Source organism: Gasterosteus aculeatus, chromosome 18 (assembly GCF_964276395.1).
Source record: "Gasterosteus aculeatus chromosome 18, fGasAcu3.hap1.1, whole genome shotgun sequence".
Lineage (NCBI taxonomy): Eukaryota > Metazoa > Chordata > Actinopteri > Perciformes > Gasterosteidae > Gasterosteus > Gasterosteus aculeatus.
This window is the reverse complement of record NC_135706.1, coordinates 8,784,182-8,811,484: the sequence shown is the minus strand read 5'-3', so window position 1 is coordinate 8,811,484 and position 27,303 is coordinate 8,784,182. Positions and strand designations below refer to the sequence as shown.

General features: G+C 45.0%; 3 protein-coding genes and 1 non-coding gene across 5 annotated transcripts in view; all 4 read left to right on the top strand.

Moving 5' to 3' along the window:
- The first annotated feature begins 2,859 nt into the window (after positions 1 to 2,859).
- Positions 2,860 to 6,255, top strand: stx11b.1 (syntaxin 11b, tandem duplicate 1). Of its 2 annotated transcripts, none has more exons than XM_040161277.2 (2): positions 2,860 to 3,849; positions 4,603 to 6,255. In XM_040161277.2, the coding sequence occupies exon 2, from the start codon at positions 4,685 to 4,687 to the stop codon at positions 5,579 to 5,581; it is 897 nt and encodes a 298-aa protein (XP_040017211.1). In that variant the 5' UTR covers positions 2,860 to 3,849; positions 4,603 to 4,684; the 3' UTR covers positions 5,582 to 6,255. The 2 variants fall into 2 exon arrangements, with proteins under 2 accessions (XP_040017211.1, XP_040017210.1); XM_040161276.2 differs by having other exon boundaries at positions 3,553 to 3,849; positions 4,577 to 6,255.
- Positions 6,256 to 6,495: 240 nt separating this feature from the next.
- Positions 6,496 to 8,860, top strand: LOC120808387 (syntaxin-11). The gene is made up of 2 exons (XM_040161278.2): positions 6,496 to 6,980; positions 7,639 to 8,860. The coding sequence occupies exon 2, from the start codon at positions 7,645 to 7,647 to the stop codon at positions 8,539 to 8,541; it is 897 nt and encodes a 298-aa protein (XP_040017212.1). The 5' UTR covers positions 6,496 to 6,980; positions 7,639 to 7,644; the 3' UTR covers positions 8,542 to 8,860.
- Positions 8,861 to 10,023: 1,163 nt separating this feature from the next.
- Positions 10,024 to 10,106, top strand: trnal-uaa (transfer RNA leucine (anticodon UAA)). Its single transcript has one exon. It is a non-coding gene; the product is annotated as a tRNA-Leu (tRNA).
- Positions 10,107 to 11,974: 1,868 nt separating this feature from the next.
- Positions 11,975 to 27,303, top strand: part of utrn (utrophin) — a 125,988-nt gene continuing 110,659 nt past the window's right edge. Inside the window, exons 1-6 of the mRNA XM_040159944.2 lie at positions 11,975 to 12,533; positions 13,875 to 14,040; positions 24,127 to 24,188; positions 25,180 to 25,272; positions 26,075 to 26,152; positions 27,186 to 27,278. Of these exons, the coding sequence (XP_040015878.2) occupies positions 13,968 to 14,040; positions 24,127 to 24,188; positions 25,180 to 25,272; positions 26,075 to 26,152; positions 27,186 to 27,278 (399 nt within the window). The 5' untranslated portion in view covers positions 11,975 to 12,533; positions 13,875 to 13,967. The remainder of the gene's footprint in view (positions 12,534 to 13,874; positions 14,041 to 24,126; positions 24,189 to 25,179; positions 25,273 to 26,074; positions 26,153 to 27,185; positions 27,279 to 27,303) is intronic.

Below are 27,303 nucleotides of genomic sequence, written 5' to 3'. Positions count from 1 at the left end.
GTGCATAATAATCAAATGTAACTTAATCATGCAGCTGTTAACACACAAACATTTTTTTACTGTTTTCTGACAGAGTTAAAGCATAATCAGCATTACACTAATAATATACCACAATATACCTCACCAGACTGTCATGTAGCTCAACTTAAGACAGAAAAGGCTCTAGCAGAAGGGGCACTTTTCTCATCCGGGGGCAGTTGTTTTTTTGGCGGGAACACACTGTTGCAGAGGTGCACTCAAAAAAATTATTCGTTGGCTTTTAAAAAAATCATGGAAAGGATTTCCACAGATTAAATTGGTTTCTCTCTATGCTAAACAATTACGTTACTCTTACACTATGTTATTGTGTTGGGTTAATATAGTTTGAACAGTTGAATTGATATGAATGGTTTAATCGCTTTCAACTAGATTTATTTAAGTTAAACTTCATTTAATTGACTTCAGATTATGGGTTGTAGAAGTGGTCATATTTACGCATTCACGCAACAAAAGCTCTTCAATCTGATCCGTTCTCTCGTAAACATTCTTTGTTTTAATAATGGCGGTATTGTGCTATGAAAGCGGAAATGTGAGACTCTGTAAAGGACGTAGTTAGCGGACCAATCGCAGCCTGGTGCGCTGCGGGAGGCTTGCGAGGCTCGTACGGTGGCCCTGAAGTGCAAAACACAACGGCAAATAGGAAAACACAATGAAATTTACTCCTTACAGAAAGGGTAGGGCCTTATAGCAGAGGACGGACCCTTCTGATAGGACAGGCGGACTGTCTGTCCTATCTTATACAGAGCTCTCAAGTGTCACGCACTCCCCCCACACATCCAATTCCTCACCCCAAGGAATCGGACTCCGGTCTCCGAGCAGTGTCGGCCGTAGCGTCCGCGGCATCCCCCCCCCCCCTTTTATTTACAACACCTAAATATAACTGAACAAGAAAACACCGGTAAAACAACGGTGAAATCCTAGTAAGGCACGTCTAAGACACTCGTAAAACACCGCCGTCTCTGCGTGACTTTCTGCTGCGCTCACTTCCACCGCTCGTCACAGGCTCTCAGCCCCCCCACGGATTTATTGATTGCCATAATATCTAGAAATCTGCATTTTCCAGCTTTCAGAATCCGATTGTGCAAAGAGTTAAGGAGTCACGGTAATGTCAATCCACCATGTCACTTTCTGTTGCCGGCGAAAGGCTTTGGATTAAGAGGGTTAAAAGACAGTCCGTCTGTCCAATCAGAAGTGTCCGTCCTCTGCTTCCTGCTATAAGGCCCTACCTCTTCCGTAACAAGTTAATGTCGTTGTGTTTTCCTATTTGCTGTTGTGTTTTGTGAGATGCATGTAATGGTAAAATATTTTGTAACATTTGTCTTGTGCTAAAGTCATGTCTCAAGTGTCTGTATTTGACCCTGATGTGCAAAAGCAGAAAGATTTAAGGTTTCCATGTGCAGCTGTGTCTGAAGAAGGGAGTTAACTTGCTCTCACAGGCGCTCGAACAGTGTGTGTTACCCTCATCTTCACCTGGGTTCTTATCTCAACCTGATTTGCAGCTTCTCGTAACTGGCACTGAGCATGGCCTTCGATGTCTATAAAAACTCAGCGTTCTTACTGCTCAGATGAAATACGTGCTTGTGTATTCGACCTCTTGCTTGCAAGCAATAGAGCCAGATGTATCTGCGGAGAATTGCTCATGTAATCTTATTCTCTTCTAAATGAATGTTAACTTTTTGACTTTAATTGATCAACGTGTTGCGATCCTTCTGATCAAACCAACTCAGGGGGATCGGAGATAACCGACAGTTTTCCTATTTGTCGTTGTGTTTTCCACTTCAGGGCCACCGTAGGGCTTGCGTCGAAAGCAAGTCTTCTCACTAGAGTCATTACCACCGCAATCATCCAAGAAGACCAGGCCCATGATGCTATAAGGTTTTATTAAATTAATGTGTCCTGTGTCAATTCATACTGTACAAAGGACATCCGTGAGGAAATGTTAAATCCTGGGAGAAGATCTCTCCGACAGATTTCTTTCTCGTTTTATTCCCAAAAGGGGTTTCGAGGGAGTATTTGTTCTGTGCCAGGTACAAGTTAACAAGTGGTGTCCAGATGTACAAGTTATGATTGGAATGTGTAAGATCAAGCATATCATATTGGGGCAAACGTTATGCTAAACAAATTATGTCCCTATTCGTAAGTATAGACGACACATCTGACAAAACTGAGGAATTTGATGAACCGATGGTCGTCCGCCTGATTAGTTTTTACACCAAAATTGGTGTAAAGGGATGGATTGTAGGATATTAGAAATAAACTGACAATCCGGTTCATAAATTAATAAAATGCATATAGTGTACACCAGAATACGGCCATGATTCTGAAACTGTAATCAATAAAGTAATGGCAATATTGTAAAACCACTGTAATTCTGCAACTGTAATCAAATAACATCAATGTACAGTTATGATTGTATGTAATGTAATCACCTGGAATGCATGCGTGTAATACTCAATAGCACAACAACTGGTGTTGACTCAGAGACATTCAAAATCCGAGTTACATTGAACTCACCAGAAGACCACTCCCAGAGGTGTGGACACTAACTTTCACACCTTTACGGATCGGTATAAATACCTGTAGGCAACCATTGTTCTCGAGTTCGCTGGTGGAGGCAACAGACAGGTACTGGTGGGTCAATGGGCCCTGTGGCCTGTTAGTTGCAAAGACCAGCGGCTCCTCAGCTGAGATCTTCTTTTTATCACCCTTTCTTTTATTAAATTCATTTAAATTTTAACCTTTCGATCTGCGATGCCCTTTGTCCGTCCGGCATTTCTTCATTTTGAACACAACAGCTGATAGTAAAAGAGCGACAGGACTGAAATATTTTGGAAGAAGTCCTACATGTTGTTCACCACCAGGTGCCCTGAAAACAGCAGCATTGGGGGAAAAAAAGATGCCGAGTAAAGCTTGACAGGGTGGAGGCCAAAGTAAAGAGTCATTTAACCAGTCATTAAAAGGACCTGAATGTTGTGCATTTGACTACTTATTGGCAGCTTGGAGCAACTTCAATGAATACATGTCAATGCAGCAAGTTTCTAAATTATAAACCACGCAGAGACACGTTGAATACAGTAACATTAAGCATAGCCTCTAGTCTACACCAAAGGAAGCACTGCAGGCGCTCCATGAGGGGGCCTAATTAATATGACCAAAGGAAACAAAGGATGCAAATCATGAGTCTCATTGGAATCAATAGAATGCGATTGACCAGGTGACCTCTGATAGACTGGCAACAAGTGCGTCGTAAGTTTTGACATTTGCAAAAAGCCTTTATGTGTGTCAATAGAGGACGCTATGCCATATTAAACAAACTGAGCTAATTGGCCAACAGTCCAATACAGCAGAAAGAAATCCAAGTTAGTGAAGTGTGAAAGTTTGAAATTTGAGACTCATCAAATCACTTGTCCTGTGTTGTCCTGGGCTTCTCTTTACGCTTTGATACAATTCACCTTCATTAGGATAAAGTGGCTCAAATTGGCACTCACTTGGTTTACACACACCAGCTGCTCACACACCTCCTCCCATCCAATTGACGCTCCTGACATGCAGCGTCACTCCAAAAGCCAAACCAGCCGGCTTTCATTCCTGGAGTCACAGCAGCACAGTTGCATGGTGTGGCGCAATCCACCACCCGAACAAAACCACAGCTGAATACCAGTTTAGCCTCCAGAGATAGCTGCTGTTGCGCATAGGGGCCTTTGTTCCTGCTCACAGTCGACTTCTTGGCTTTGGCATGGTGCTGAGGCGCCTCGGTCCCCTTACTTTAAAGGACAACGTTTGATGTCATTTCTCATCGGAGCACAACAGGTAAGAAGCTTTTCTTTTGGGCTTGTATGAAATGATTCATGCTTGTGTCACATGCGTCTTGTGGTCGCAATTTTATATAGATACATGGCATTCATTTATCTTCTAAAAAGCTTTAATCAAACTAAATGTCTCCAATGTAGAAACCCACAACATGGCTGCATTAATTCTGACATTTTAACAAGACTAACAAGACTGAGCAGGTGGATGTCCTTTTAATAATTAAAAAGCTGTGTTAACAGAATTGAGTATTGTAGTAATATTGATAAAAATGGAAAAAGACTGCAACAATATAGGGTAAGAACATTTGGTGGAGCAGGATTTTGAAAAGCCTTTTAATGTCAACAGGCCTCCTAATTTGTCATGGGAAATGTTTATTTTGCTGTATTACTCAAACTGCAGATTCTTAAGCTTGAGTTAGATACAGAAGAAATCTAGATAAAGACGTCAGACGGATCACAAGTTAAACGAACTGTCTGGTGAGGAACAACACATTTGATTATTCTTTGTCGAACCTGTTAAGCCAGTGCTGGGTGGCTGAAGGGAAAGGCCTTTAAACAGGTATGCTGGCTTGAATGAGACACTGGGTGTGTTTTTAAACTTGCAAAACGTTTTTTCTGTAAGGATCTTGGATGTCTTGTGTCCTTTTCTTTTGCCTTTTGCTTTATCAAGCCATATTCAATTCACGAGCTGTGAATCTAATATGTTTTTTTTTTCTTTTTCACGACAGCCATCCTTAATGAGTTCCCTTTACAGATGCGTGGTAGAAGAGGAACGATAGCTGGACAGAGAAGATCCTCTTGACGTCTGTGGCCTTCGCTTATCCTCCGGCCCGACCATGAGGGACCGACTCGGCAACCTTCAGGAAATGTCCAACGGCCACGTGGAGCAGATGGAGTATGCGGACTCCACTGTCTCCGACACCTTGAGCAACGTGGACCTGGAAGAGGAGCTGTCCCACGAGGCCGTGGTGTACGACAGCAGCCCTGCCCTGGACGGGGTCTTCTCCCAGACACAGGAAATCCACAGGGAGATCCAGCTCATCCGCCTGGACGTCAAAAAGCTTCGCGAGCAGAACTCTCGCATGACCAAGGCCGTCACCACCATGAGCATCATCAAAAGGGACTCCAACGCTATCGGCGCCGACATAAAAGGTCGTGCTGAGGATGTGCTGGCCCGCCTGCGGAAGATGGACGACTCGGCCCGCAAGCTGGAAGAAGAACACGGCTCAAATTCTGCCGTCACGCGCATCGCCAGAACCCAGTATGCTTCCCTCAGCAACGGCTTCCGCGATGCCATGTTTGACTATAACGAGGCCGAGATGAGCCACCGGGAGAACCTTAAAGCCCAGATCCAGCGGCAAATGGAGGTGGTGGGACGTGAGGTGACTGGGGATGAGGTGGAGGAGATGATGGAGAAAGGTCAGTGGAACACCTTCAACGACAACGTCATGGCTGAAGGGAAAACGGCGCGATCGGCGCTGTCCCAGATTGAGAAACGTCACCAAGAGCTGGTGGACCTGGAGAGCCGCATCAGCGGCATCCACGAGGTCTTCCTGGACGTCGCCCTGCTGGTGGAGGAGCAGGGCCCCATGCTGAACAGCATCCAAACCAACGTTCAGAAAACCGACGAGAACGTAAAGGAGGCCCTGGTCAAAATCGGCAGGGCCCAACGCCATAACAAGAACAACCCATTTAAAAAGATGTTTTGTAGCTGTTTCCCATGTGTCGACTGATGACTGTAGAGGGACAGAGGAATATGCAGTCTGCTGTACAGACAAAAACAAGGGGGAGTCCGAAGGATAACATCAATTTTCTGTATCATTAGAATAAAGTCAAGCTGATACCTTACCAGGAAGTAAAGAGTTTCAATGAAGGGTTAAAACGGTCTAGATTGAGAGACAAGGGAAAAGTATTTTAAAGTAATGTAATCTACTAACTCAAATCAGAATTCAGCCCCCAGGGCTCAAACAAACTGTTTGACAATATTGTTTAGGATTTAGTTTGAGCTGGACAAGCTGGCTGGTTTCAGATGCAGTAAACTAAAAAACATATAAATCCTGTTGTTACCTAAGATTATTTCCTAATGTCTGAAGAAGTGAATCAGGTGAACTTTGTCACAATGTGAAAGAATGAACGTCCCTGATGTACGGCTCAAAGAAATTGTACAATTTAGTGTTCTTGATAAAGATTGTCCGTTTTTCTGCCATACTAACATAATTTAAGAAATTGATTTATTTAAAAGTAAACTGCTATTCATCTGCTTAAAATCCACCACTATCTTATATTGACCATCTCGTTTTTGGATGTGATTAATCCAAATCTCTTACTTTCCACGAATATTTTATAACTGCTTTCTTTCTTTTGTGGTGGCATGTGTGTATTACATAAACGGTTATATTAAAATCAATGTGAGTGTCGCTTTATTCTTCTTAAACATGAAATTTACATCAACATATGACAAAGACCTGGTTGGATTAAAGTAGAGTTTGATAAAGTCCTTAATTTTTAAATCAGTGACTCACACGGGGCAGCGCAAAATAAAATGTGGGTTGCAGCCGCTTAATCACAGGTGTGTTGAATCCCAATAATCCCAATAATCCCAGACACGCTTCAGGTTCTAATTAAACCAGTGTCCTCACTTGCCAAACATATACGGTAGCTTAAATTGCATTTGCCCAGTGTAGCCTGTCAAATAGATGCAGGGAAAGTTCACCCCAAAATCCAAAATATTTTTTCTTACTTCTACAAGAAGCAATATCTCTCTTTAGTTAAGTACTGAGCATACTAAAAGACATGGCCTTAAAGTCAAATTCCTCAAACTTTAAAAAAATGTTTTTTTTTCTTGCGATCATTTGTCCTGGATGCATGATTTGACAGGAATGTCGTGTTACTCAATCCACCCTGAAGTGACTAGAAAAATGATAAAAAGGAAGGCGTCTTCCTTCAAGGAAGTATTGAGAGTTGCAGTGGGAAGGCACAACGCTGTCACACACACACTGAACACAGCAGACGGATGACTTCTTTCATCATCTTAAAAATATATGTTTTCCAAGCGCATTAGACCAAATAAATGTGCCCCAAACGCTTTGAAGAGATCTACTTACTTTGATTTTGTGGAAGCCGTCACGAGAGGTAAGCTAGTTGAATTTTGTTCATTTAATTTTTCGAAAGTAATGTGTGGAGCAGGAGCACCTGGACGAGAAGTGTGTGATTTGACCTAATCAGTGAAAAAAGCTAAATGAATGACTTTCAAAAAGATCCCATTTAATGGTTTTATCATTCTGTAGGGCAGCTTTTGGAATAATGATGTTGTACTATTGTGGTATGAGGAAATGTTTTTTCTGTGTTCAGGCTTAAACTATAAAACAATCAATCTCAGATTGATGCAAGCCTGAGAATTTTCAATATTTGTCGCAGTGTTATTGACAAAATGGACATGGAGAAGAAATACTAAAACGTAAATAATGCAACAGTATTTTTTTGCCTGAGCCCCACATTCAAAAAGAAATGCAGGTTTTTTAATAAGATAACATCTTTCGTCTTCCTGGTTTGAAAAAAAGTCCTTTGCGCGTCGATTGTCATTGTTGTCACCTGAGAGAATGAGAACCTGCCACACACAAACTGACCGTCGCTGTAGTTGTAAAATACTGACATGTTCGCTATGGATTAGCGTGTAGTTTCCTTGGATAAATTAATTATGAACTATTTAACATAATTATTTTTTAGAGACACAAAAAAGTGCAAATAGCTCAAATTAATTATTTTTTTGTTTTTTTCACTGGTTTCACAGGCAAAAATGCGGGACATGCTGCAGAGGCTGCAGACCATCAGCGAGGAGCTGGAGGACTACGAGCCCGAGTTATATGGAGACGAGTACGACGTCGACAAGGGGACGCTGTCTCAACAGGCGGTGATGTTTGAGAACACCTCCCCTATTGACGACATCTTGAAGGAGGCCCACTCCATAAGCAAGGAGATCTCCCTACTCCACTTGGAGGTGGAGCGCCTGACGATAAACAACGAGCGCTTTGGCACCTCTGTGCGGCGCCTCACCCTACTCAAAAAGGATTCTGACTCCATTGCCAGGGGGATCCAGCAACGCGGGGGGGCTCTGCACATCCGCCTTCAGGCCCTGGGTCAGGAGAGCGGCCAGCTCGAGGAAAGAGAGGGTCCAAACTCTGCCGTGAGTCGCATCGCCCGAGCTCAGCATGACACGCTGTCCCATTTGTTCCGGAAGGCCATGAATGACTACAATGAGGCAGAGGAGATGCAGAGGAGCGCCTGCCGGCGGAGGATCAAGAGGCAGGCCTCTATAATAGGGACTGAAATCACAGATGAGCAGCTGGACGGGATGGTGGACAAAGGTGGCGAGGGATGGACAGAGCTGTCCCAGAGCCTGCAAGGTGCACGCTCGTCCCGCTGGGCCATGTGCGAGATCAAAGGCAGACACAAGGAGCTGGTGGAGCTGGAGGTCCGGCTGAAGGAGGTCCATGACCTGTTCCTGGACATGGCCGTGCTGGTGGAGGAGCAGAGCTCCAAAGTGAATAACATAGAGGCCAATGTGTGTGGCACACAGGAATATACTGAGAAAATCAATGTCAATGTCAAGAGGGCCCTGCAGTACAAGCGGAAGAATCCCTGTCAACAATGTTGTCCATGTCTACCCTGTTGGAATCAAAACCGACTACTGTAGGGCTTTATATAGAATGTTTACATGGACCCAGTTGAGGACAATATGTAAGAGAAACTGCTGTTGAAGGGCAGCATGCTGTACTTGAGGTGGGGGGCTTAAATTTTTTCATGGTATAGAGTTACTGTCTAAAATGTAATTTACACTTGAATAACTTATTTGGGTCAGCATTCTATTTGTCTACCCGCACTCATTGTGTTCGGAAATCAAAAAGGGAAAACAATTGGTTTTAATCAAATCTGCTCATCATTGCGCTTCTTCTGAAACTTTTGAAAACAAATGTATTTTGCCAGATATGTAAAAAATAAACCATTTAAACCTGTTTTTAGGAGTTTCCACATGCTATTTCTTAAACACACTGTAGATATGTCATGTGCACAAAAACCACACCATTCCATATCAGTGACCTGCTACCTGCCCCTGCACAATGAGGATGGCTTTGCTCAAACGTGTGTGTTCCAAGGTCAGGTCTAGAAAACCTGGAGTTTACTGCATTTAGGCAACGCTAGCGGCTTATAGTCCGGCCCAACTAAGCAAAGGTGCATAAAGGGGAACCTGTCCCCCTTTTCTTGAGTGTCTCCAGGTACGTTCCCCTGTGAAACGTGCTGTTTGGTGTGTCTGCTCCAGGCCCTCTAATGTGGCTTAACGCCATAAAAGTTTGAAGTTAACCTTCCAAAAAAGCTGATAAATCAAAGATACCACAAGCACACATAAGCCCCCCAGAGCGGAAACAGAGTTTGGGTGACGTCAACTGAAATGCACACGAGTAAAAACCGAATGAAGTTTAAGAGCTGTTGAGTTATAAGTACATGTCCTATTAAGAAGATGCATCACATTAAATCTTGCTTTAGTTGTGCAAAATAAAACCCGGTGTAACTAAAAGCGTCCACCAGTTAGTCCTATTTCATGTCGGCTCGGCTTCTTAAGCTTTATTTAGGGGATGGTGGCTTTGAGCCCGAACATGAAATTGTTGGCTTAGTTGGACCATTACGTAAAATACATTATACAATTCATCATAATGGAAACCCCAAACAGTATGGAAGTTGTAACGTTACAGGGACAGTTCACGGACAAATATCCTAAAGTTAGCCCAACTAGCTAAGGTTAGCTAGCGCTGTTGACGTGTGTTAAAAATTGCAGAGATAACGAGACAAAATGTTTTTCCTCTGTGAGGGGCGTTCTGCTAACGCTGAAAACCAGCTAAACAGCTATATGCTAAGCGCCCTAACGTTAGCTCTCCGTTTGAATGCCTGTAGCTAACTTGCTAACTAGCTAACGTTAGTTGTCCACGAGCATTCTATTCACTTTGCAACCTTACATGTTAGCTGCAAGCTGCGCTAGCAACATCAGTTCCACCCAGGATGAGACATTTTCATATTCAGTCAGTCATCGTACAATGCTTGTTTGTCACAATAGTCACAGAGAGCCGACCGAATGACTGTCATAGGTTTAATTATAGTAGAGGGCATGAAATGCGGTGTATACACCAGGATGGCCGAGTGGTTAAGGCGTTGGACTTAAGATCCAATGGACATATGTCCGCGTGGGTTCGAACCCCACTCCTGGTATATGTTTTTGGATGGTGTCTCTGACTGTATATTTACATTCTCAACACGAAGTTTGTTTAAAAAGAGACGATTTTAGCCTGCAATGCCTGATAAGGCAGTACATACTTGGTACAGACGAAGACAAATGTAACTTTAGAAGAGGCATGTTAGGTCTAATTATTGATAGTTGCAGCTATGACTTAAAATAGAAAGAATGTTACCACCCATTAAAAGGGAAAACATTGAAAAGACTCCTTTGTTGTGATATTATAACTATTGATCAGCAGTGGCGATTTAACTGGCATTTTTCAAACCACTTCTCCGTTTTTCTTAGCAGTCTATTTTCATATACGCTATTGTCTTTTGAATGGCCTTTTTCTCTACTTTTTTTGTCAAGACTGGCAAGAAAGTAGTACTCATTATACAAGAACAGAATAATCTGAGCACTCAAGTGAACTTGTTTGGTCCTCCAGGTAAATGTGGCCTGTAGGAGCAGTTGCACCTCAGGGGCAGAAGAGGGCACTCTAACCCTCTCTTGCAGTCCTTGGGGTGGTGTCCAACATTGGTTTATTGAAGGCCTGCACACTCTCAACCCCTATAATTGCAAAGTTAGGGCGATGCCTTGGACTCATGGAAACCCCGTCATCTACATCTGCCACAGGAACAGCTTCACAGATAGAAATAGCTTTAACTCTTTTGAAGTTGTTTTAGAAAAGTGTGTTACACTGTTGTCACATGGATCCAAGAGGCGTGCATGGAAACCTTTAAAAACGTTCTCCACCCAACGACAATCAATAAGTCTTTCGCACTTCAGTGCTACAGAACAATCAATGTAAACACGTATTTCCTGTACAGCGGTTCTGTGACAAATGGTGGTAGTAAGACAGTTTCACTGCAATATTATTACTTCAGATTTCCTTATTTGACTCAATGATCTATTTAAACACGTCAGTGAACCACAGGGAAACATTCCCGCCTGCCCCCACTCTCTCTATGCTCACCACTCAATAGCTGTGCTGAGGTGTTGGAGGCCTCAGAGAGCACTAATTTGTGAACTTGAGCTTTTTCTTTGAGCTGTGTGAGGAAGAGCCCACAAAAGATTCCTGACAGCTGAGACGAGGGATGGGGACGGAGGGGTGCTTAAAATGGATGATCAACATCTGTGCATCCCCAAAATGCCCCAGGGATTCTTTCTAATGGGGCCCTAATCTATTAATCAGGTAGCGGAGAAGTTGTTGCTTTTCAGGCAAACTCCTCACTCACTTCAACAAACCTGATACAAAAGGTGGTGAAAAAATGTTTATTGAAAGGGCAATATATGGTGCTACATAGATAATGGTGCTACATAAATAATGTCCATTCTTACAGAGGGAAATGTTTTGAAAACTGTATAACTAAAATAATGGAAATTAAATTAAATGTTTTTTAAGGAAACTAGAATACATGCAGGACTATACCATACACCTTTGAACAATTCATACCAGAGTATTTTTATTTCGTGCTACCTTCTACAGTTTACCACATTTTGTTGCTAGGAAAACATTCCAGTTATTTTTCCACAATTAAAGTGTGTTGTAAAGTTGTGTGTTTCCCAGTGGGAATCACTGGTTTTGATGGTACGTCACGTGACGCCCACCGCGCCATGTTTCCATCTCTGCGTTGGGAGAACTTTTACAGCCAGAGGGAAAATACTCGCGATGAGCATAAAGAGCATAAAGTGAACCTTCTATTTCCGGTTAACACATTCACAATAAATGTCGTTGACGCAATACGTAACGAGTAGCAACCTCAAATGATGACTATCGAGTATGAACTAGAAACACGTAGCACATTTAAATATGAGTTAATCTGTTACGGCCATAATGCAGACTATGTCAATCAGTTAACATCTTGTGAAGTTGCTAATTTCAATGACTTCTGAGAGGTTATCACACAGGGCACCTTTACTTTGAAAACCCCGTTCTAGCATTTCCGCTATGTTTAGCCGTCAGCTCCACGCCGCTGTAACAGCAGGGAGAAAAAGTCAAGTAAGCAACAGGAACAAAGTTGCGGGACCTGATTCCCACACGCAATAACCATCTTTCCCGTTTCCAACAGACAGACAGCCGTGAGTTGGGAAGACCAGCAGAGTCGTGTTCTGCTTTGCGCTGAAGAAAGGCGTCCATGAAAGCGTTATCTTTTCTTTTTTGGCACATTGTGGAGCCTGGATGCGCTGGAGAACGGATTTTTTTTCAGCTAGCGAAAGTTAAGAAGAGCGGCAGAAAATGCCGTAGATAAATCGGACTAATTAAACGTTACCAAAAAAACTTTTTTCTCTATTTTTCCCGATACATTTGACGTCACTTGCCCCCCCCTTGCCCCCGTCGCCCCCTCAACCCCACCTCTCCACACGCTTTTTGGACTCGTTTTTTAGGGAGTACGTCTTCTGACTCCTCGGTGACAGCGGAGGTGAGTGTTCGATTAGGATCCACGACGGGCCGTCGGACCCGTGACGTTAAACGTCAACCTTCCGCCGTCCCCGTGTCCGCGGGATGCGGCGGCGGCGGTGGTCGCGAGGTCACACGGGTCAGACCTCCGGCGCGTGAGGCAGCTGTTAAAAAAACTAAAAGTTAAACCGAACAGGTGAAAGAGTCGCTGGTCACCGACGCAGCGCTCAGTGGACGTTTCGACCTGTCTTTAAATGTGCCTGATTAAAAGTCAGCGAGCTCCTAAATACCTAAGAGATAAAACATTAACTGATCGTGGTTTACGCTTAAAAAAATCCCTGTGTGTGATTCTCTCTTTATGGCCGCAAAGTGATAATAATCTCGTCGGATTAGTACAACACGGGGGGGGGGTCCCTTTTTAATGCATTGATCCCTTGTGGCTTTCGGTTGTCTTAAAACCACGTCACTCACAGAGAGGGGAACCGAAATTGTAAAAGTTTTGCCTGTCCTTTCCTTCAGTTCACAGTTGTTACTTCTGGGGACTTGCAGCATGTCTGAAGCACAACAACGAAACCCTCCACATTCACTGCTTTCATTTGTATTTTTTGGGAGTGGATATAGTTGAGGTTTTTAAATGAAACGCATGTCACCCTGATAGCAGGTGCTGAGAAACGACCAGTCCGGCAACAGCTGACCTGTCCACTGGGTCCAAATCCAATTTAGGCAGTTATGCCTTAGTGTGTTTCATTTATTGGAGCCACTGAAGGTTGGGAACACGATCTCACCATCAAAGGAAAGAAACAAACATTTGATTCATTCCCTTTTAAAAAAAAGAAAAAACTCTTATCACTCGCTGTCGTTTTTGGAAACTCTCACCACCTGCGATGATTCATAGCTCAGTGTTAGCGTGACAATAAACCTCCCTCGTTACATAAAGCCACCAGATAATTCATTTAAGAACGTGGTAATTCAGCGTGAAGATGAACTGCGCATCTGAAGAACGCGTTCAACTTGTTGGGAGTTGTTCTGTGGAGGATGATTTGCGGGGACCAACCAACCAACGCGAAATAAGCAAGCAAAACCAATCTCTATGTGGTGTGACCCCAAAATGAAGTTCTGAGATTATCGGCCAGTGCTTTTGAGCTTCTCAATTATCCATCATTGATTACTCTGGAATTTGTGTTGCACTAAAGTCAATGCTCAGATTATCAGCATGCTATTTGACCATGTTTAAATGTTTTGAGTGTGAAGCTTAAAGAGCATGTGACCCCACCACTCTGGATTCCTACTTTTTTAAAGATAATTTTTCTGTTTAAAATCCCATTAAAGCAGACAGGAGCTAAAGTTTTATTCTTAATCACAGGTGCTGAAAGAGGGTTGTTGCATTGTGGGTCAAAGCGCCTGGAACTGACTCGCACGGTTGGAGCTGCTAAGGCATTTAAATCTACGGGTTACCATGGCAACGCACGGGGACCCCGCAGAGGGAGGAGCCAACGAAGAGTTCAACGACATCATAAAGTGGAGATCCGGTAAGTTATTTTAGTTTGTCACCTCGGGGCCATGTTTAATGTTCGACGCTCCGTGTTGGAGCATTTAAAAAAAAAAAAAAAAAAAGGAAAGGAAAACCGTTGTCTGCTCATACGTGTGCATCGTGAGAACTTTTTTTGGCTGTACGTGCACAAGCAGCCACTGAGAGAAATGACCTACGGAGCCAGAGATCCTGTTGTGCATGGTTCCCATGGAAACGAGGAAAGGAACCCACGAAGCAAAGCAACAAAGGCGACGAGGGGAACAGGAGACGGTTGATTTGAAACGCGCCTGCCGGGAGAAACAGAAAAGTCTCCAGCCAGGTGACCAATGACAGCGGAGAAAACGGACAAAAAGACAAGAATCGGGGATGGTTGTAGAGAGCCGCACCCTCGGATTGCTTTCTCCGTGGAGCATACCATTCCGTAGGTTAATCTTTTGTAGACGCCAACCTCTGAAAGAGAGAGTGAAAGTGAGACACACCGACACACTGTTGCTCTGGTACCTGGAGGGCCTCAGTCGAGCTGTAAACATTCAGGATTAACACATTACATCATATATAAAAACATATTCTTAACAAACATGACTTTAATCTGAAACTTCACAAAGGCACTTTGCAACTATGAATTTATTAAATACTCAAGCTAAACTATTCTACTTTTGGGAAGTTTGCTTGGTAGATGATGTGGTTAGTTACTGGTAATAATGAGGACTTTGAGTGAATTATTTAATGAATGCTTCATTTCAAGTGTCATACAACTAAGCCCACATCTTGAATCTTGCCACTGTATTATATTACACACAGAGGAAAATGTGAGGAAAACGTACACACATTCTTTATTACAAACAAAGTATGTTGGACTAACACACTAAGGCGACGGTTGCCCTCCAACGAATTCCTGTATGTAAAGCTGAAGTTCTGACACTTAATCCAGCAAAAACATCGATGCGTAACTTCCATCGGATCGATAACCTCGTCAGGAATGTGCGCCTGGACTCCTCTTTGCATGTGCTTCATGATTGAAATATGTACCCTGTCTATCGCCCGAAGTTGGCTGGGACAGACTCCAGCTCCCCCGCGACCCTGCGTGCAGGATAAGCGATTTGACAATGGATGGATGGATGGATCTCCCCCAGTCCCGCTTGCCATTCCCGCCCCACCCTCGCTCTTCCTCGGTCCTGACTGCCAAACTGGGAACGTTAAAATTGGTAAAAAGGACAAGTGTGTAGGTCCGTCCGTTGCGTGTGCCAGCTTTCCACGGCCGCCCCGGAAAGGCCGGAGTTTGTAATTTAGGACGCTTGTATCCAGACCACAATGCTTTTACTCACGGAGAATCGGGTTTCCCTGGCAACCCCAGAAGTAATGTTTTCTTCTCTGGCAAAGAGGGGGAACATTTAGCACGTAGCTCGGCTGGCCACAAAAACAAACCCTGCAGAAGAATTTAGCAGGTTACATGTGGGGGGCTTTTGCCAAATTATTTCTAGTTCTGTGAAAATATGAAGTGGGCCTTGAGTACACGTGAGCAGCTGCACACGTCAACAACAATGGAGAAAATTACGAATATTCATTAAAATTGTTCCCACTCGTTCATCTCTCCTCCACACCTGTCCACAACCAATTTTTCCTCATCATTCCCGACGGAGTGGAAGTTAACGCAGGTCATTCTGATCTTGTGGAGAGAGGATACGCAACGTGTCATTTTGAACCAATTTGTTTCAGTAGCGGTTAACTCCGTATGTAAACTAGCATGTGCGCTAAAGCGTGTGTGTTTTTTGGGTGTTCGTGTGTTGTTCCTGCGCCTTATGATGGACGGTGTGTCCCTCTCACAGACGTCTGCTCGCTCTCGCCTGTCAAAAGGCGCCTCGTGTTTTCCATTTGTTCCGCCGCCTCGCGATGGACCAGGTAGAGAGAAAAAGATGTGCAGGGTAGAACCGTGTGGGGCTGCAGAACGTAGTGCTTGTGGGGAAGGAAAAGGGACTCTACTTTGGTAGCTGTGTGATTGGCGGGTTTACGTATTCAACATGCCTTATTACAATGTGTCGAACACGCGTACCTGTCGTGCTCGTTTGCTGAGGTGGCGGGATGCAGCTTTTCAGTACACGCCACTGAAAAAGGCTTTGACAGTTGAAGTTGTTAATCCAACAAATGAACTGGTTCCTGTTCTTCAACTGTGAGTATTTGCTGTTTGTTTTCCTTCCTCGCATCTTCAGGCAACATAACGTCTTTAAAAAATAATCTACTCCAATGAAGGAATGTTTACCTGCCGCCCTGGGGCCGAACCGTTAGACTGTTTTAAACCAGATGTGAGTCTTCAGGTTACGCCACAGCTGTTTTTGAATGGGCTGAAACAGATGTTAGAGTAGTTCCAAACATCTTCTGACTGAGTCCTGGTTGGATCAGCCCACAACCGCCTGAAGCTCTATCTCCCTTTGCTGCCCTGGCCACTTCTCCTCCCACTCCCCATTCCAGAGTGAAAACAGGGGTGAAAGGTCACATATCATCCACTCCACAGTAAAGGACACCTTATTTCCTCTCTGCTTATTTGTCACCGGAGAGCTCTGCCCGCTCACGGCTCTGCCGGCTGACTTGCCCTTGTTCTTTTTTTCTTATTTAATTTTGCTCTCTCTCTCCTGTTGCTCGGTGACTCAGTGCCTCTGTTTGGGTTTGATCGGTAAAGGTTTGGTGGGGGAACCCAGCTCCTTTTACAGCTTTGAAGCGGTTTGGAATCTCACATCTTGATCATTGCCGCCTGTCGCGCTCTACAGAGACCCACCTACTTCTGCAGTATCTGAAGTTACATATTGTTGATTTGTCAACCCACTGACTAGATTTCCATTTTGGTGGGCATGTATGGGCAGCACGGAACACCGATCCAAACAAAGACGCTCTCACTTGTGGCCGCCCTCTCGCTCCGAGATGTGATGACCTGCACTTATTTTTTTTACCAGCCAAAAAAAACGTCTCCCCTGGGTGTGGGTGTGTGGGACTCTTGTTGGTCCATGTGAGGGGCCGTGCGCTCCCTGAGGCCTCCAAACATCACCCGGCGGAAATTTAAACAGCTGCAAATGGCAGAGAATAATCAGTGTTGGATGTTCCTGTGGCTGCTAAAGTCTTACAAACGTATTGCTGATTCATCATATGCTATTGTTTTTGTATTTGTCCAATACTGCATATGTTCAGTGGAGATGAAGGGAATAAAGTGGGGGGAGAAAAGGTGAGAAGCTCGACGAAGAGACTTTGAGGATTTCATTCATTTTTGAATTCCACATATTGGCCTTGGAGGGCTTTACAGTCCGTACACACATGCTTGAAAAATGTCGTCCTAAGTAACCGTTTTAGAAGAGCCGAGGTCGGGGAGATGCCTCATTAGAGAGCAACAGAGGAGGGATCTTTCTCCCAGGATAAAACAAAGTAGCAATAATAGTTCATTCAAGGCATTTCAAATAAAAGCTCCACCCTACCAGGGTGGAGGCCTTTGGCATTTGGAGAGATTTGTATCTGCCGTCTCGTGCACGTTGGTCAGAGACTCATCTTCTTTTTCTATGTGTTTCAAAGAAAGAAAAAAAAAAAACAGCGGAAATACATTTAAATGAAATCCATTCTCAGCATTTGCTACATGTTGTGCTCCTGTGTGTTGAGATGACAATCATAACAACGTCTGCTCCCGCGAGTGGGTCAGCAGGTTTGGTTGGTCGGTCGGCCGGAGGAGGAGACACACGCACACACGTACACACATGTTGATGTATGCTCTCGGCATGTGGTGTGTGTGAGAGGATGGTTGGGGGGGGGGGGGCTCGTCTTTGGTCCCCGGGGCCGATGCAGCCGAGGGGAAAGTCCCTTTTTTGGTTTCCTGCTTCCTTCAGTCGCCGCCAAAGCCCGCCTCCCCCAGACCCCACCCAGCCTCACCCAGAGCAAGTCATTCCCCTGAGTGGCCAGCTGCTACAACTCTCTCTCTCTCTCTCTCTCCCTCCCTGGAAGACGCACATTTCATTCAGTCACACTCAGGAAGCCCGTCACGGGGCTGGTATTCCTCCTCTATTCCCCCTTTTGGAGGAAAACAAAAGAAAGGGAAAGTCACTTTCTCTATGTTTCCTCCCTTCCTTCCCTCCCTCCCTCTTTTCTTTCCCCACTCCAGTCTTGCTCCCTGTCCTAATCTGACCCTCTCTGTGGGAATAGAGTTGTTTGTTCAGTCGCCCCTCATTGACTAAATGTGTCAATGAGCAAATGGACTCAGACCTTTTGCCCGGCTGCTTGTTCCACAGAACCAAATGTCCCGAGTCGCCGCTTGGAAGCGCACGCTGCATAGTCGCTTCTTTGATGGGCAAACGTTTCACTTCAGTGGCTGCTGAAGCCCGCGCTGGGCCGCCGTATGTTTCAGGGGTCAGAGGTCGCCGTGGATTGCGTTCGTCTGTCGTCTGTGGCACGTGAAGCCCCCCCCTCGCCACACACACATCCGTCAGTGCTTTATATATATTTTTTCAGCCGAGAATCAGCTGTCTGTCACAGCAGCATATTTTGTGTACATCCACCAGCCTCTACGTCACCTGTCACTTCAGCACGTCAGCCCTCTGGTCATTCACTTTTCTCACCCGTGTGTGTGTGTGTGTGTGTGTAAAAATAAACGAACCCGGCGTACTCGATGTATGCCGTCACACCTCATACTTCCTCTTTCTCTCTTCACCCACTATGACCGACAACACCGCCGCTCTGCCTTCCTGTTCCGGGTTTGTTTCTCTTTGTTTCTCAGGCCTTTTCTCTCCTTTTTTGTTTTCTCTCTCTCTTGTATGAAGAATTACTTTGCAACATGAGTTTGAGTAAGTGGATGTCGTGGAGGAAGCGTAACCTTTTCAAGAGGAAAAGAAAGCCTGAAGATAGTCTCGATCCAGGTAAGTGGATGAGCACATCGGTATTACTGTCCATCAGAGGGGGAGTTTAACAGTACAGGATTTCGGACCTGCATCTTAAGCGCCTCGCTGTGGCTCGCATGCAGCTTGTTCGGGTTTTTGCCTTTTTGAATTTCAACATTGGTACAGACTTCAGACTTGTACCAAAGTACAATGTTTTTGGATGCAAAAACGTGTGCGTCAAAGGGGATGTTGTAATAAGGCTTTGCTCCTTTTTTCACTCTTTCACACGGCATCACGTTAGTATTTGAAATCGATTTTTAAAAATAAATCTTTTTTTGCGTCATGTTTCTCAGTTTTCTTTTCTCAAAGTGCAGGCCGGTTCTTTGTCCCTGAACTTCTCGTTCGGGCTTCACACACACTCCACGTTGTTGAGTTCATCTCCCTCAGAATCACTGCAGTTATTTTATGACCCCACGTCATCGGAATATTTCTCGCAGATGGCGACCTGAAAGTCGAAGCCTTCTGCGTCTCGGCCTGCCATCCTTCACAGTGTTTGTGTGTTTACCTGTGTCACATTCTCACTGCCCACACCAGGCCTGCCCCCGTCGCGTTCTGCGCTGCCCCCGAACTGTTTTGCTTTCATTGCCGGTGTCGCTCTCTCTCCCTCCCTCCCTCCCTCCCCCTCTCTGCTGCAGCAGCATTGTTCTGATCTCTTCATCCCTCGTTGGTCAAGGAGTGACGGCTGCAGGAGGATGAGAGTGAGGCACGGATGTCACACTCTTGTTCTGTGCTCACACTCTGGGATTACCTCTCGCACTACCTTTTTAGTTTTTTGCCCTTTTTCGTGGCTTCTTCGGTGCAACGCTGTGGGGGCTTCTGGTAGATGATGGCAGAACATGGGCTCAAACTCCGAGGTAGGAACTTTTAACTGGTGTATGAGTGGCGCGTAGCTCGGCGCCGTGTTGATTTAGTGCTTTCCTGCAACCCAACGTGTGTGTGTGTGTGTGTGTGTGTGTGTGTGAAGATGCTCATTTAACTGGGAGACGTCGTCTTTTAGACGCTGCTTCTTGCGTCGACCTGCTTTGACCTCCCTGCGCCCAGACGCCCGCCACCTCCCCCATCCTGGTGTTTTCCACGCTGATAAGTGGGCACACGGCGTGATCTCTCTGGACGTGCGGTAAAAGTGTTTTCCTTTTAGAAATTCCCAGATCCTAGCGATGGGAAGAGTGTCAACAAGGCTGTGCCTGGGACAAGCTTAGACAAGTGACCACTGGAGGGAGGAATGCGTGGGGGGAAATTACAGCAATTCCTCGCATTGTAAGTCAAAATGACACACTCCGCCACCCAACTGTTAAATGGATTAAGTTTATGTGCCGGTTTTGTTTTATGTAAACACATAGGACAAAAAGGGGAGATTTGTGAAGTTCGGTGATGGGTAATGGCTGGCTTGAAACAGTCTGATTGTTGTAGGGCCGTTGGTGTTTTGAGTAAAACACTAGTCCTACAAATCTAGGGACTGCACACAGAAGGCGTAACTCGTTTTTAGATGCCTTAGAAACCGGCGGTGTGACAAATCTCCATGTGAGTGCATTTGTAACTTTGGCGGCGGCCGAGCGTGAGAGTAAACCCAGCTTAAGGAGTCGGTGACCTCCACCGGGCCGCAGGGCTGAGAGGCGAGACGGCCCAAGCTGAGCCCGAGACGTCCACCCTGGAAAGCGTCCTTTTTATAGCCAAGGCTTAAGCCTTCCTTAACGTTTCATGCACGTTCTATGAATCAATGGCTGGGAACAACGTTTAGCTGCAGCTAAGTATAGCTTAGCGGCAGGTAATTGCTGCTCACTATTGCAGCGGAACTTTGTAAATATTTCTCTGTTTGTCTAATCTCTAAGCTCTGGTGTTGACTGTGCAACGCTGCCGTGGAAACCATGATGGTGTGTTTGATTTCCACCTCAGTGCCCCCCCGCCCCCCCCTTCTCCATGCTGTGTGGTCACAGGGTCTCTCCACCTGTGAGAGGAAGGGTTGCACTAATAGACCGGGGTGGGGGGGCGCGCTGTGTGCTTTCTGTCTGTTCTGTGTTCCCAGCTGGCTGCTGTGAGGAACATGTGTGTTTGTGGCCCCGGTTTTGAAGGACTTCTTGCGGTTCGCTCTTCCTCAAACTTCTCAGTCATGCTGATTTTTCTGCTGATTTTTCTGACGTGGGAGCAGCCAGCTAATTCTGATACATGGTGTAACAATTACGTACGGTCTTTGTTTCTGTTTTGTTCAAAAGGGAACCCGACACAAAACCATGAAACACAACAGATAGTCTGTGTGAGTGCGCAAGTGTGTGTACATAACAATATATGGGGAGCATGTGTGTTTGTTGCTCAGTGAACTGTGAGACGACACCAGCGGGATTATTCTTCGTGATGTAATTGCTACTTCCTGTTTGGCCGTTGAGGAAAATAAACATCTCGGCCCATTTGCTGTGCACGGGAGCTTATAGGGTTTCAATTCTAAACATAAACAGGAATTCCTGTCGGTGAAGTGGACACTGCAGAACACTACAAGGAGACCAGAGTAACACACCTTGCACATAGAGTTCAGTTGTATTTCATTTTTCTTCTCCCTGGATGTAACCTCATTTGTAATTATCTCTTTATCAATATTTTCTCTCTCTAATCGCCGCCATCGGGACTGCCAGTCAGGTCTCTGCGAACACCTCAATCACACACGCAGGACTACATTGCATGCAGGAAAGCAAAAGGGACATGAGTGGAGACATGCAGTGGTGTGTTAGCGATGTTTTTACAGACTTGGTCAGGCTATTTTTTTTTTTTTTTACCCCTTACAAACACACCCACGCTCTCTTGAGCACACACGCGGCCCCGTCGCCGCTTTGATCCGTCCACCAGTAAGACATTCCTGCGCTGTGGCGAGTGGGAGCAGCCGACAGATGGAGCATGAATCGAGCGTATTGTCCTGTCCAGGTCGGTAGAATGGAAGGATGGAGAGCCTCAGGAGACCTGAGCCCCCCCCGCCACCCCCTGGGGGAGCCTCTCCTCACGGAGGCCCTCCACTGGGTGCTGATAAGACTGAAAGGACCTCCTGTTCGGTCAGTCTTATCAGCACCCTGCGGAGGGCCCATGTCCCATACCTGTCCTCTCGCTCTTTCTCTCTTGTTTTTTGTCCACCTTTCTTTCATTGTTCCTCCCTCCGTGAGGACATGTTAAGCCGTTCTCCCCCGGTAAGTCCTCCACCGTGATTGAGTGCCTGCGTCCTTTTCTCCGTCCATATCTCCCTCCCTCTGCTGTCCCGTCCTTGTCTTCCTTTTGGTTGCATTTTTGCCGCCTGAGATTTATGCGGTAAAAATAAATAGGTCAACATACTCCCAGGACGGCCTTTTTACAGTTGGACAATGACACAGAGAAAATAACGCAGTGCACACGAGTGACCGGTCTCTTTCTCGTTTTTTTTTCCACAGAAATAAACAACATGCTCATCGTCTCAGCCGCAATCGTCTTCTCTGGTCTTTGTGAAACTTCCTCACATGCGTTGTCATGCATCTGTATTTTTGCATAGTTTACAGCACGTTTGTTTGACCACTAAAAGTTGTAAAAGGCTTTAATGATTAAATTGGAGATGTTGAAACTTTGTTACCTTATCTTCACAACTCGTTTAAGTCGGGTTCTGTCTGTCTGTTCCAAAATTCACTAATTTCCCCTTTTTGAAGGGCTTAATTATCTGTATAGGAGACATACATTGACCCTTCATTGTTTCCAAAAAAGCCCATCTCTAGTCTAGTCTTGTCTCTTCCACCACTATTTATCTCCCCCTCTCACCTTTTCAACCCCCTCTTCTCACCCAGCGCGCACACACACACACACACACACACCATAACAAAGACGCAGACGACTGTTGGGGCTGGTGATCATAACCTTTTGACCTTTTGTTCAGTTTATGGTATTTACACAGCGGCCGGTTGAATGACAGTGACCGTTTAATGCTCACACACGGAGTCCTCTGCACCTCCAGCCAAGACTGTCTATTCTCGTAATGACTCCCTCAGGTGTGACAACCTAATGAAGGGATCATTTATGAGGTTAAAAGTAAAGGAGAGGCACACGTGCGGGAAAGAAACTAAACCTGTTGAACACGGCGGGCTTAATTACCTGAGGTGCAGAGTGGCGGATGACACTCGTTGCCTCATGTGATGCTAGTGCGCAAATCATCCCTACCAATCCGGTCCCAGCACCCCCCTTTTTTTTTTTTTCTTCTTTTTTTTTACCAATTCTAAATCTGAACACTACCTTCTTGCTGCAAGGAACTCACTGGGATCGCTTTTATGTAACCTAAGGCTAACGAATTTCTGTCTGAATCGAATGGATTGAAAATGGAAATGACAGCATCGTGTCTGATCCTGATCAAAACCGAAGGGATCATTCTTTGTCCAAACTTGCTCATTTTGTCTGTGGTGTGAAACAGGTGACGTGTTTTTCCACTTTATTTCTCACTGGTCTACACTTTTCATAACAGCTGCAGGGGCCTCCTCTATGAAGGTTTTTCACTCACAGCTGAAGACACCAAAGGTTGTCTTCATTCGTGATTGTGAAACACCCATCTTAACATGTCAGGTCTCCTTTATGTCACGGGCCAAAATAAATTGTAAAGATTTAATTACAGTCCTAATATTTAATTATTTTAAGCGTGGGATAAGTCTCCACTTAAGTGGAGAAAATAAATTTTCTGATTGGAGTCCAAGGCTTTTTACGGGCTCCTCTGATCCATTACAGGAGGCAGCCATCGCCCAGGCACAACACCGTGGGGAGGGAGGGACTCCAGCGGGATGGGAATGTGAAATATTTGTACATTCGGGTTCAGAGGCCAGGGCAGTGTTATAACTGAGCATGGACTTGTGCACAGATGCACATGCGTTTCCTTTGCTGACACAGCACACCTGTTAGATTTTTTTTTTTCTGCAAATGATCAAATGCCCCTCTTGTGGCTGTAATTTTCTGGTGTTCCAGCTGCATAAATCGCGATGCTTTTAAGCCGTGACGGCTCCGGTAACCATTTACCAGCATAATGCCGTCAGAGCGAATTTGGCCAGTGGGTTCCTCACAATGAAAATGGACTTTGAATGCTCTCTGTTTTTGTCATAAGACCGACTGTGCTTTCCGTCCATGTCCAATATATTTTTGTTTAACCATCTGTCCATCAACCACCTTTTGTAACAATCCCTCTTCTTTGTCTTCCACAGATGAGCATGATTCAGTACAGAAGAAAACATTCACCAAATGGATAAATGCACAGTTATCCAAGGTAATGTGAAACACTGCAGACGTGAGGGTCGAACTTTAACTACAAATGCATTCAGACCGAAGTCCACTAAAAGCCGCGATGCTGATTTTGAAGGAGCTTCATCTGCCTAATATGTAAACAACATACTGTTTAAAGTGACGTAAGTGACGAGGCCATGTCAAGGTTATTTCAGTCCTACAATGTTTACTTTATTCCCTGTGAGATTTTATTTTGTGTCGGCAGGTTCGCGTTGCTGCATTGTGCAAATGTTGTTGTCACTCTCACTTACCGTATATCTCTCAATGTGGTCAAATGGAAGAACAAACCGTATTTCAGAACAGTCGCAGTTCAGAGCTGAACCTGAACATCACCTGTTTTAATGCCAGTCTGAGTCCATTAATCCACCCGGCAACCGGTTCCTCAGACGCATGCTCACTGAAGACTATTAGAAAGTTCTGTTTTGAGCGTTTAATATCCATGGTAATGGCTTTGGTTATGTCTTGCCAAACTTCTCCTCATCCTTTCCATATTTGAGGCTTCATTGGGTGGTTGAACGGCACATTTTAATCTTTATTAAAATGTGCATAAATGTTATGCCTCCTGGACTTTAATTGCACTTCGTCATAAAAAATGTCCTCTGAGTGCCCATCTGATAGTGCACGTTAAATCTTCCTAGATTGATTGATTCAAAGTTAATATCTTCATGGGAAGATTTGCCACATTTTTGCTAATGGAAAATAGTAAATTCATGCAGTAAATCCTGTGTTTGTGTGTGTGTGTGTGTGTGTGTGTGTGTGTGTGTGCTGTATTGACCAAGTTATCTAACCTCACCTGCTTGCGTTTAACCTTCCCGTACAAATATCTCTGTGCGATTGTTCTTTGGCTTGTTTATTGAACAGCAGCCACATCTGGATTATTGGTTCTGAGCTGCAGCCACACTCGGCCGCTCTCATCTTTGGTGCCTCCACGTTGTAGACACAGCCTGACCTGCTCTGCCGTTTTCTCTCATCAGACGGGGAAGACCCCCATCAATGAGATGTTCTCTGACCTGAGGGATGGGAAGAAGCTGCTGGACCTGCTGGAGGGTCTCACTGGCACTGTGCTGGTGAGTTACGTGTATAAATCTGTGTATATTAGGGTCACACGGTAACCAACAAAGTAGGAAATGTATCATTTAACCCTCAAATTGCTGAGATTTGTGTTGGTATGCATTCAATGGAAATACAGGAGTGCATGACTGCTGCATCCACTCAAGGTAGAACAAGCAAACCCTTCATGTAAACGTTAAGAGCCACTCAGGGGACCTCTTAAAGAAGAGTTGTTAAGAAACCAATGAAACAAATTGATGAAAACCCTTTATTCAGTGTCTTCAGTGACTAACCTTTTGGGGGTTTTCCTTTTTAAAATTTTTTTATCCATGTCGCCTCCTCAACAGCATATCTGCTTTCTAGCACCTGCAGCCACACTGAGTACCAACTGTCGCCAAACCACATACGTGTGAACGTGCTATCTCTCCAATACCAGAATACTAATTCTATAATGGGGTGCTAATGTGAGGTAGAGGTATGTGCAGACTTAAAAAGGATTTGCAGCTGGCGACACTTCATCCTGCCATTCTTTCCGTAAGTTGGCCTGTGGACAATGCTGATAGGTGAATGTCTGTGATTAACGTATGGAGAGAAACGCTCTGCTGAGTGATGGTATTCATTTTCTGCGTGCAGCAATGCCTCACATTCTTTCCTCGAGTGCCTCGACTACATGAAATAAACGTGCCAAAAGCTACATTTGGAAGGAACTACTACATGTATCTCGGATGGTTCAATAATAAACCGTCAAAGACTCCTGCAGGCTTACGATAACACTGAACATGCTGTCACCTGATCGGTGTTGTGCTTCCTGTTCCTCAGACCAAAGAGAGAGGCTCGACCAGAGTGCACGCTCTCAACAATGTCAACAAAGTTCTTCAAGTCCTGCATCAAAACAATGTGAGTATCTGCTGTTTTCTGTGTTTTGTTTTGGTTTCCGGCCGCTTCTGTTGACTGAGGGTTTTAGCCAAATCAAGGACATCTTTGGCTCTTAACCAGGTGCTTCCAAGAGTCTGCAGGCTTTTCTTTTAGCCGTACAGCCAAATATGAGGAACTATACTGTGTAAGCGCTGTTGTTGAAGTAAAAATCCAGAAATGCTTCGACGTTGTTTCACAGCATCATAGATGTGTACGTTTCCATCCCGTATGAATGTCGCCCCTCCCCTCCCTCGTGCCCCCTCCTCCCCGTGTACACTAGTTGGGCTTAATGCAGTGGGAGATAACGGGAAGGTTGTGCTCATTGGAAGTCACAGAAGCGTGAGTTTGCAGGCAACTCCAGCTGGTTTCTCTCCTTCAGGTGAAGGCCGGAGTTCCATCGAGCCTTTAATGTCTAATGCCTGGAGAAAAGGAACCAAGGCCTTGGAATTAAACATAGAAGAAGGCATAGTGTGGCAGGGTTGAAGTCATGGGGACCAGAGAAGGGTCAGAGATCAAAGCTGCCTGACAGCCACAGAGTTCCATTTGGAGTTTGACCAGACACTGGACCTCATGTTCTGCTCTGTGCTCTGATCCCCTCAAACATATTTACACATAATCAGTACACACTCGGCTCCTCGTGTGATTCGTGTGCAACACTTGACGGGTACCGATGGAAGGGTCTAATTAGGGCCGTCTAATCCAGCGTGCGCTGTAAAGGCACGGCTCAAAAGGTTTCAGCTGTGTCGGTGTGGACACGCATTAAGATCCAACGTATGGACGTAAAGACAGTCAGATGTGACTTTGCGTTTTACTCCAAAGGGTTTGCTGCTGTAACCAGCGTATTCTTTGAACAGATTTTAGGATTACAGCAAGCAAAAGATTTCCTCTATTTTCTATTATGTGTGACCAGGTTGGGCTTTCTAGCTAATCTGCTTAAAACAGGAATCACTTCTACTTTCCAGCCCGGACCCAAGTTGGGGCCATCGCTTGTATTATTATTCATTTTTTTTCTCAGGTTGATCTGGTAAACATAGGCGGGACAGATATTGTGGATGGGAACCACAAGCTGACTTTGGGCCTCATCTGGAGTATTATCCTTCACTGGCAGGTGAGCACACATTAGACACACGTAG

Bases quoted from the DNA above. Each gene is read 5' to 3' on its own strand.
- LOC120808387 (XM_040161278.2), top strand. From the start codon at position 7,645: ATGCGGGACATGCTGCAGAGGCTGCAGACCATCAGCGAGGAGCTGGAG.
- stx11b.1 (XM_040161277.2), top strand. From the start codon at position 4,685: ATGAGGGACCGACTCGGCAACCTTCAGGAAATGTCCAACGGCCACGTG.